The sequence below is a fragment of the Aptenodytes forsteri genome, unplaced genomic scaffold (genome assembly GCF_000699145.1).
Source record: "Aptenodytes forsteri isolate BGI_AS27 unplaced genomic scaffold, ASM69914v1 Scaffold123, whole genome shotgun sequence".
In the NCBI taxonomy this organism is placed as follows: Eukaryota; Metazoa; Chordata; class Aves; order Sphenisciformes; family Spheniscidae; genus Aptenodytes; species Aptenodytes forsteri.
This window is the reverse complement of record NW_008794408.1, coordinates 3,319,749-3,330,467: the sequence shown is the minus strand read 5'-3', so window position 1 is coordinate 3,330,467 and position 10,719 is coordinate 3,319,749. Positions and strand designations below refer to the sequence as shown.

At 39.7% G+C, this 10,719-nt stretch overlaps 1 protein-coding gene across 1 annotated transcript in view; it reads right to left on the bottom strand.

The window, feature by feature from the left end:
* Window positions 1-1,662: 1,662 nt before the first annotated feature.
* SLC15A1 (solute carrier family 15 member 1) overlaps window positions 1,663-10,719 on the bottom strand; it is a 27,600-nt gene continuing 18,543 nt past the window's right edge. Inside the window, exons 14-23 of the mRNA XM_009288538.1 lie at window positions 10,533-10,621; window positions 9,243-9,324; window positions 7,629-7,754; window positions 6,131-6,280; window positions 5,661-5,710; window positions 4,961-5,068; window positions 4,722-4,818; window positions 4,139-4,285; window positions 3,172-3,279; window positions 1,663-1,848 (exon numbers count right to left, since the gene is read on the bottom strand). Coding sequence (XP_009286813.1) covers window positions 1,663-1,848; window positions 3,172-3,279; window positions 4,139-4,285; window positions 4,722-4,818; window positions 4,961-5,068; window positions 5,661-5,710; window positions 6,131-6,280; window positions 7,629-7,754; window positions 9,243-9,324; window positions 10,533-10,621 — 1,143 coding nt within the window. The remainder of the gene's footprint in view (window positions 1,849-3,171; window positions 3,280-4,138; window positions 4,286-4,721; window positions 4,819-4,960; window positions 5,069-5,660; window positions 5,711-6,130; window positions 6,281-7,628; window positions 7,755-9,242; window positions 9,325-10,532; window positions 10,622-10,719) is intronic.

Below are 10,719 nucleotides of genomic sequence, written 5' to 3'. Positions count from 1 at the left end.
GGAAGCAGGGGTCACAGGGGCCCATGCATCTGCAGTGCTGGCAACATGCACATTGATTATGTATGTCTGTGCGATCACTTGCACATACAAGCTGGACTTGCTGTAAAGCAGGATAAGAGTAGCAGAAGCCAGGTATCAAAGCAGCTGTAAGTCTGGCCAGGCTACTGGATGGGCCGGGGAGTCCAAGCCAGCTGCTGGAGAAAGTGTAGGATGTGGATCTAAATACAGGAATTCCCCAAACAATACATAGACCACTGGCACTCCATAACATGGTCCACAGGGCTGCAGAATCCTGTTAAGCAGCAAACTTTAGTCTTCCCTACTATAACTTTGATAGGTGTTACAGGTATGTTAAGATAGAGAAGACTGACACTGGTCCATTAGCTTCAAGTGGTGGAGCACGTAAGAATCATAGAATCATTGAGGTTGGAAAAGACCTCTAAGATCATCGAGTCCAACCGTCCACCCAACACCACCATGCCCACTAAACCATGTCCCTAAGCGCCTCATCTACATGTCTTTTAAATACTTCCAGGGATGGGGACTCAACCACTTCCCTGGGCAGCCTCTTCCAATGTTTCACCACTCTTTCAGTAAAGAAATTTTTCCTCACGTCCAATCTAAACCTCCCCTGGCGCAACTTGAGGCCATTTCCTCTCGTCCTATCACTTGTTACTTGGGAGAAGAGACCGACACCCACCTCGCTACAGCCTCCTTTCAGGTAGTTGTAAAGAGCGATGAGGTCTCCCCTCAGCCTCCTTTTCTCCAGGCTAAACAACCCCAGTTCCCTCAGCCGCTCCTCATAAGACTTGTTCTCCAGACCCCTCACCAGCCTCGTTGCCCTTCTCTGGACACGCTCCAGCACCTCGACATCCTTCTTGTAGTGAGGGGCCCAAGAAGCAGCAGAGAGGTGGTATCAAGTTTTGTTAACATGCAACTAAGTCATACTCTTACATCACTTCATTATTTTGTTACAACAAAAGTTTTATTGTTGTTGCTTATTCCAAGTGTCATTTGCCATTGTCTGTTTACCTGAGTGGACACCTCATTAATACATTTAATTAAAAACATAACAGGAGTTAAATGGGTAATAAACAGGCACATAAAGCATTATATTACAGTGGATGTCCATATTACTGTCATGTGGAGCACGGACAGCATTTTAATCTGAGCAATGCCAGAGCTTTGCTCCCATTATCCATAGGGAAGTACAAAAGAATTTAAGGCACATGTGACCTGCTGCTTTCAAGTAACAGTGTGGCTAGACGGGTCATGCAGACAGCTTGGCTTTGATTACCATTTCTTGGCAATACTTATTTCTTTCATGATATAAAATTGAAATGCAGTATAAAAATACATTTTTTCACAGGGTCTAATAGTGCTGAGTGCAATTTCAATATTTTAATGCTATATATTTAAGGTTGAGGTACATTAAGAGTGCAAATTCTGCTGGAGTTTCTTCAGGATACCATGTTCAGTACAAGAGAGACTAATCTTTTCCTCTTGCTTCCCAAGAGAGGCTGCATTTTAAGTTAAAACAGTTTTTCTTAACCTCTCCCATTGGACATACTATCCAGAGGTGTTACTGATAACTATCCCTGCAGCAAGAGGAATCAGGGTAACGGGACACCATAATTTACAAACACTCCTTGAATACACCTTTTACATCTGAGAGTCAGCTTCAGCTTGCTTTTCATAGACGTCTTGATCCTTTTTGACTTGTTTTTCTTCCTCATCAAGTTGGGCTTCAATCTCATTTGGATCAATATAGGTATAAAAATAAGCCATGATAGCAAAAATGATGCAAACTGCCAACAGCAAGGCAGCAAACAGCACATACTCTGCCCACTGTAAAAAAAAAGAGTATATTTTATCCATCAATATTCATTCCTCAAAGATATTACACCTTTTTACCATTTGCAAGGAATGAAGTTAATTCAGAATGTGAAACTGAGCACATATAACAAGTACCATATGACTTAAAGGACTAAGTATTAGATGTATATAATACATATTAAAGCAACTCAGAATTGAGGCCCTTTCACTAGTTCTGTCTTCAATGAAGAGGCAAAAGTTCTATGAAAGCTGGAAAGTTCTACAATATCCTCTTCCTGGAGGCATGGGAAGGGAGCGAAAGCCTGAAAAGGAAACTCAGCCCCCTCTTTTGGTCAGGTAATCTCATTTTTAACCAGGCTGGCAGTGATCCTGCTTCCACTTAGGTCAGCAGTAAAGTTTCTACTGATGACAGATCTGGGCAGAGAACATGACCAGGAACTTTGGTTTCAAAGTGCTGTCTCCACCTGAAAAGCCTTAACAGCTCTGTTTCATGCTCTTTCTGGTTAATTTAGCTGAAACCAGGACCACCAGACCCATTTCAAAGACAGGCTCTCCCCTCTCTGATGTCCTTTTTGATTTATTAGGGAGTGCCACAAGTAGTCTGATAAAGTCTTGTCCAAGTGCTCTTCACCAGGAGAACCACAGCTTTCATGCCCCAAGGAATGAGGTTTGAAACCAATGGAGCCAGAAGGGACATGGCAAGGCTGAGGTATGCAGGTGAAGGTTCATTAACAGTGGACAGAATTTTGGTAGGTTTTAAATCCCATTAGTCTAGAATTTCAGCCCAGAAGTTCACAGCATTTCCACACCATGAAAAGCAATTTATTGTAGACATGCTAGAAACTGCTGCTTGCAAGGAAAGGAGCCTGATGGAGCAAGAGTTCAGAATGGCAAACAACAGATAAGAGGTAGAAACCTTCGTTGAAGTAGTATTTGCTAGAGTTGTTTAAAGTTTAATTTGTGTGTGTACATGAGTACACGCATTGGGAAAGTGCTGGGGAAGAAGACCAACAGAAACTTTAGAAGTGGCTCCAGAAGACAAGTTACCACCCTGTTGTCACAGCCTTTAACACTAGTGTTAATCCAGATAGCTTATAAAGATTCATAACTCTATTACTTATATACTGTAATGAGATTCAGTCAAGCACTAGTTCTACAACTGACTGGTACACTCTTGTAGCTAACACTAACCTCCTACATTCCAATTATAAACGCAAATCCACCATAATGCTGATGTTCAAAAGTTGTGGTGAGGTTTATGAGCCATGACTCCCCCCATATTAGAGCCGCTTTCTCAGTGTAATATAAAAGCACGCCAATTGCTTGTGTGCTTACCTGCTCGCTGAGTTTGGATGCTCCAGCCACGATAAGGACAATTATGTTACCAACAGCCACCGTTAGCAGCCATCCTGCCTGCAGCACTGCCTTCATATTAGATGGGGCCTATAGAAGTAAAGGCACTTAAGTTTTAGTCAAACACTGCTATCACTTATTTTCTGATGTTTACTGCACTCTTTACATTATAACAAATGCTGGTTCTCTGGGGGGGGAGGAGGGGGATTTCTTGGTTGGTTTGTTTGTTTGTTGTTGGTTTGTTTTTTTTTAAGTCAAAATTGCTAGAGAACTAAAACAGGCCTGGGGAAGGCTTTGAGGAACAAGAGATTACTAGTACTGACTATAACACCTTTTACTTTGTACACACCGAGTAACTAACAGACACATTTTACACCTGACTCAGTCGCACATGGTACACATTAAATGAAGAAATTGAGCGCACCATAGTCTATCAAGCCACATCTTAAAATGTTCCCATCACTGTAGTTTATAGACTCAGAGTTAAGGGAAGAAATACACACAGCTAATAATACAAACTGGAGTTGGAAAACAAAGGAATTAAGAGCATATAATTAAACTGCTGCTGAAGACTGTATGGAGGAAACTGGTGTGGAGATAAGGTGTCAGTACTTGTTCATTTTATATTTGAGGGCTCCCCAGTTTGGTTTTACAGCAGCAGTACAGTTCCACTTATTTTCAATGGAAAGTCACATGTGAGAAGGAGATTTGAGGACTGGCGGTCGTCTTCAAATGATATAATTCAGCATAGCTTCATGGAAAACACTGAATGCTAGTGAAACAAGGCCAACTTGCACCAGCCTATAGTCCTACTAGGAAGCTCTGGAGGACATCATTGGTCAAACAAAGCAGCAATATGGAACCACCACTTAAAACCAGTAAGTCACAGAAGATCTTCATTTGTACCAGGATTCTTAACACCATATGAGCTCTGAAGAGCAAAACCTACCTGTGAGTATGAAAACTCCAGCCCAGTGACAGAGAAGACTACTTCTGCACATGTAAGAATAAAATACTGAGGGATCTGCCAAGCCATATGGACTGTGTTGGGTGGGATATCTTCAGAATATGTTACATCAAGAATTGCTCCAGAACACTAGAAATTAAAATAGCACATTAGGAACAGTGATAAAGAGTCTGTACACTAAAGACACTCTAAGCAGTTCTGTATCATCTGTATAACCATATATACACAAAGTTTTGGGTAAGAAATATTGTATGTGAAGCGCTGCATACCTAGTTATAAAGTAGTAGTTATTTTACAGCAGACTCCATGCAAATACTTAGTGTCTAATAGGGCTAAAGATTTAAGGCCGTTAGTGATGAACATGAATTCTTGCATTATATCATTATCATACCATCGTTATTTTTATAGTTAACAATGGTTTTATGTTCTGTTTAACATACAATAATTCTATCATATGTACAATTAAGGGCAAGAGGGATAATTCTACAAGTGTTTTTTTACGTAAAGAAAATATTGACATGAAAAGTAATTCTGTCTTGTCTATCCAACAGCACTGGCAACTCACCTTGTTAATTACAATTGTATAGGCACTGCCAAATCCAAGTGCTTTTGAAGTAACTGAACAAGGCATTGAATTTATAATAGCTGTAATCTTATCTTCTCTGAAAAAGAAAAGACACAGTTCTGACCATAGGTATAGACAATTAGGTGTATTATGTAAAATAAAAGAGTTCTATGTCCTTTTCCCAAGGACAAGTATGTCTTTCTTTAAGTGGTTAGATTTAGGTAAAGGAAAACGCTTACCTTCCTCCTGGAAAAAGGTTGTAATTACTGGCAGAAAGAGATGCCAGTGTTCCAAAAGAAGTGTCACCCATAGTGATGTTGATAGTGTCGGGCAAATTGTTTATGAACCTTTAAAATGCAAGAATGATGAAATACTAAACAAAATACGCATAAGTCAAAGAATACAGGTTTTACTTCTAATTATATACTGGCAGCACAACAAGTATCAAGTCTTCCCCTTTCATTTTTATCAGTTAACATTTCTGAAAGCTCTAAATCTGGTAAAACATAGCTAATGCAAAAAGCAAGCTAGACCCACATCGGCCCACTGCCTGCTTAGGAGAATGTCAAAAGCAAGCCTTTACTACAGCCAGTAACAAATACATCTGCAATGGAAGATGCAGAAGAAAACCAGAGAAGTGGTAGGACACTTCTTACCCAAGATTAAAAAGGAGGTGTAGCCATGCAATCTGTGCTGGTTGTCTACAAAAAGTCTAGACAATGAAGCGAAACATGCACTTCCAATTTTAGCTAAATTATACCCAAAATAGATATGCAAGATAGCTTAGATGAATCATGTCTCAGAAGTTCCTACACCCCCTGAACATCGAGAGAGCTGTCCAGCAAGCAGAGATTTCCTACAGTTAAGCAAGAAGAGTCCATTCAAGAGGTAGATTGAAGTCACACTACTGCCAAAATTTAGGAGCAAAACAAACTCTACCTGATGAGGTTATTTCCTTCTTCTGGTTTTGACGTGACATTGTCAAACAGCTGGTGGAAGAGACCATTATCAAGATATTTCGTTGGCATCAGTGAACAGCTTAAATGTGCACTATTAGGTAGCACTGAGAATTAACAGAGGCTTCAGAGCAAGACTCCAGACCTTTCCTTTGAGGATCCTACCAAGATACACGTCTACTAGAAAATGCTGTATGACTACACATTTAAGTCTTGGTGAAAGGGTAATTGTCAAGTTAAATACTAAGTTGGTCATTTTTTACTTTTGTTTTTTAAACAACACCCTGCCCTGCTCTCTACAGCTCACTAGTCTCACTGATAAAGTGGAGAGAGGGAGAGACAGAAAACAAGGCAAAGGAAAAGCTACCCAGAACTCATCCTCTCAGCTTCACACACTCCACACAGGTAGTTGCCAAGACGTTAATGTATATTTTGGGAATTAAGCAGACTTACCAATTCAGCAACGATATCTGTGGCATTATTTTTAACTCCAAGAGTATAACGGTTTCCCTCTGACAACTTGATAAGTTGACTCGTAATTTTATTTCCAGAGGTTACTTTAAGTGATAGCAACTGAGAAGTCTCAAACGTCATGTAGGCCGTCTACAAAGACAAATGAATTGCTATGAATTTCCATGCAACTGCATGTTTGTCTACACCTTTGAGGGAGTGTTATGGACTCAGGGGGTCAGCAGTTTACAGGGCTGTTACTTCTGGAGTGCCAGAGATCGTGAGCATCTCCTAACTTTCATTTTTGTTACGTTTTCTACATCAAGCTCTAATTTCATTTGATCATCATTTCTTAATAATTTCTTTCATTACACAAGCTTCAAAGTAACGTGAGCTTCCCACAAGCATTATGGAATAGATGTTATATTTTCCTGTGTATTTCTTGCTCCAGATAGATCAGGCTTACCACCACCACCAAATAAAACTCTGTTTAGTTACAAAGACAGCACTAGCGTAAGATACAGCATTTTCCAAATGGCAACACCCTGTAAGAGATGCAAATACAAGCTGTGTCTTTATGGTTTCAACATAACAGGAGTGACTATTACCAGGACACGTTTTAAATCTTCTAAATATGTTTCATCAGCATAAAATACTTAAAACATTAACAAACATGGTAATATAGTACTAAAATAGCCCTTTTGTTTTATAGGATTATAAAAAGCATTTTATAATCCAAAACATCTGGATTATAAGATGTCTATAGTAGGGAGTGGAGCATTTTACACCCTTCATTTTCAGGTGTGCATCATGGTTATACCAATTCCACATCAGCATACAATTTGGATGCCCTTATCTTCTCCTCACATCTCAGTTTCCATGTGAGGCAAATTTGGAGGAGGATGGAATAGGGTTTCTCCTCCTATATGGAAACAGGACGGCAGGCTATCAGAGAACACACTTCCTAACATCCATTATTAAGAATGTCCATCAGCTCTACCACATTTTTCTGTCAATAGGGCTATCAAGGTTGTGCTGTAATAGAATCTGAAAAGGTTCTTTGACAGCAAACTCTGAAGCTTGATATATGTGATGTAGCCACAGAAAAAGCTCCCTGCTCAATTAAGTGATCACAGTAAGAGCAGTGACTTACTACAGCTGAATGGACTTTTATTGAAGGAAGGGGTGTTCTTGCTGTTAAGAAATTGCACCTTTTTAACAAGAGTGAAATTTTCAATTAGTTCAAAAATCACTATTAAGTTTCTTTAAAAAAATCTTGCAAAAGCAAACTAGTACTACTTAGAATATTGAAATAATTTCCATTTCTTCATTCACTGTGTTTTCAGTAACAATTAATTCCACAATACAAAAAAAAATCTTTAAAATTAATAGAGAAAAAAACTAGAGAAGAATAATTTTTGAACAATTAGTCAAGAACCACTTTGACTTACTCCATTAGATTTTTTTTTTAACTTGTTATTCCCCATCTCCCCTTACTTACAGACTCCATAGATGTTACATTCACACTCTGAATTTGAGGTTCAAACCAAACTGTTGCATTATCAGTACCTAGATTTATTACTTTGATTTGGGATTGCCCAGCTGCAGGGAAAACTGGAAGAGTTTTCTGTAGGACAGAAAAAAGTAAAATCAGTGCTGTATCCTAAATCACATGGAAAAAGTACTATAGTTACTGTGATCTTAATTATCTCATGATGAAGATCAGCATTTGCTTTATGATCTGTGATTGTCAGAGGGATGCAACTTTAGTAACGGGTTTTTTTGTTACTACAGCTGCCTTACTGGTCCCTCGGGAAAGAAGTCTCTCATCCACAACAATGCCTCCACTGCCAGATGTGGTGGTTCTTTGATCATGTCCTGCAGCATGCCGCCACTACCAAGGCCACTCTGCAGTTCAGGGAATGGGCTTTTCCCACATCCTATGGCAGCCTGGGTTCCTGAGTTTCTTTGTACCATGTTCTGACTCATTTTCCCCCCAGCACTGGTGCTGCTGAACTGGGCAGAAGCATGTATGGGCACTGCCTGGTGTGTTAGCGCAGAGAAACTGAACTTCTGGAGACTCCAGTTCCCACCAGATCTAACGGTAACTAGCTTCTGTTCTTGCAGAGCATCAAGAGCTGCAAGAATTGTTTTTATTTCAGTTCTACCTCAACCTTATCTCCCTTCCCATACTTTTGTCCACTTCAATCTCTTTAGGTACATCACACAACAAAAACAGGTCCATCTTTACCCTTTCTGCAGGAGATGCTTGTGCAACAGTCTGGGAAGTTACCAGCTTTGATGAAGCTTCTGCCCAAGGCCAGTAGGTGTGTCTGTGCACAGCTCTGGCCTTCTGAACAGAGCATTCAGGGAGACAGCCTGGACGTGTCTATACCAGCTGAAGGCCAGACCCTTTACTTTCAACTTCAAGAGGCAGAGTTGAACATAAAGCTTGCTTTGCTGCCAGATCCAGACATTAAGGAGGGAATTCCTCATTCCTAACTAAAGGTATTTAAGAGTTGAGGGCCTCACCTTGATAGTGCATGAAGACAGGCAGGCACCTCTGGACAGCTATTCAGATCTTGGGATGGACTGGACCACCTCCCAGAGGTGTTGCCAACTCCTCAGCTACAGGGGAAACCTACATCTGGTTCAGGCATGACACCTCCCTTTGGGGCAAGGAAAGTTAGGTGTGTTGAATCCTGCCTTAAACAGGTATCGTCTTTGCTCATGCTGTGATGATGCTTCCCAGACTGCCACACTTCACCTCCGGTCTAAATATCAGAAGAGATCGGAGATAAAAAGCAGCTCCCTGGTAGGCCAAACAAATCTCTGGTTTTCAGCTTTTAGTCTCAGTTTAAAGACCTGAGGTTGCCTTTAATGCGTGATTTACGTTAATGGCAGCTGAGATGTTTTGCAGGATGGTGTTCATAGCTAGTTAATTATATTATGCTAATCACACTATTGCAATATACTTTAAATTTTTCCCTCCCTTCTGTGCTCATATGCTTGGTTCCAGATTTAGAAGTCTTGGCTCATTTTGCCCTTAAACATACTCTGTTCTGTATTAAAAACTAAATATTAATAGTAAATACTTGCTTGTGGCTGTACTTACATCTATTTGCACTTGCACAAGGGCAGCAGCAACAAAAGCCAAAGATGCAAGGAACATACCAACAGTGATCTTCCTCAGAGGCCTAGTACAGCAACAACACACATGTGTGAGTTTTAGACAAACATTAATTCAAAGCTTCAGCTGTTGGTTGTTTTCTTTCCACAGTGGGAAACTCAAACAGTCACAACTAGCACATTATCACCGTCTGAAGGGCTGACGTTGTTACAGAAAGTGTTTGCTAAACTGGGTGCCTCAATTCATAGTTACACTATCGGGAAATATGTCTTTCCTGGAGCATCTTAATAACCTGCTACTCCGCATCTGCTGGGCTCAAACATTGACTGAACATGATTATTAGGTTTCTGTATTTGACCTGGAAAAGTTTGATCTACAAGAAGAAAAAAAACCAATCCAGTACGGTTGTTAGCTTTAAAACAACGAAGAGACAAGAAGTTACGCCTTTTAAAAAAGGGTAACTACTTGTGTCTATGTTGCAAGGTTTAAATCAAAATAATATTGAACAAAAAAAGTCAGGGAAATATGTTGAATTGGGAGACAGTGACTGACATTCAGGTAATCCGTAAGGGTAAATTTAAGGTAGATATTTTATTTATGGTATCATTTGTCAGATGTAGAGTGTCCACAAATGAACGACAGTGTTTGCAGCACACACACACCCCCAAATTTTTCATAACTAGATGGAAAACCAGCATTGCATCTTAGCCCTATAAGAATTTATTTAAGGACTATATTCTCTTCTGCCCCTCCAACTTGCAAGTGCTCACCACTTCATTACCAAAATTAGAAATAATGTGCGATGCCCTCTGAAACCACACCTAGAAGTATCCAGTGAGCCAGACTCCTCACTGGGACCGAAGAGGAAACATATCTTGTCTCAGGTAGCTTTAAGCCCAAAACATGACACATGCTAAGGATGTATGTTGTATTTCTACTTCTTACACTTTGGGAGGGAGAGTGGGTAGACAGGGAAAGTGGAAACCAGTAAACAGCATATCTCCTGCAGTCAAAAGATTTTGCCCTTAACTGGAAAATATTGTTACTTTACTATTAGATTCTCTTCCTCTAGTCTGTGGTACCTATACATACCACTTGCAGAGTCCTATATGTTTTTTAATTTTCTTTTTTTTTTAATTATTAACCCCATTTTAAATACACTACTATTTTGTCCTTAGCTGAATGCTTGCTCTTGCTACTTTCGGGCTGGAAGAGCAGTTTAAAGAAACCACTAAAATGAGCCTCTTTTGAAGTCAGGTAAGTACATCAACTTACGTAAAATTGATCTTGCATTTCTTGATTAAAGGATAAACCAAAGCGTCTACAACTGGGACCATTAGAATAATCAGGATTGGATTCACAGTCTGTTGAAAATGAACATAAGAAGGGAAAAAGATTAAGTATTTTTCAAAGTCCTTTTTTTAATGAAGGGCAATTAAAAAAAAATACATATAAATAATTG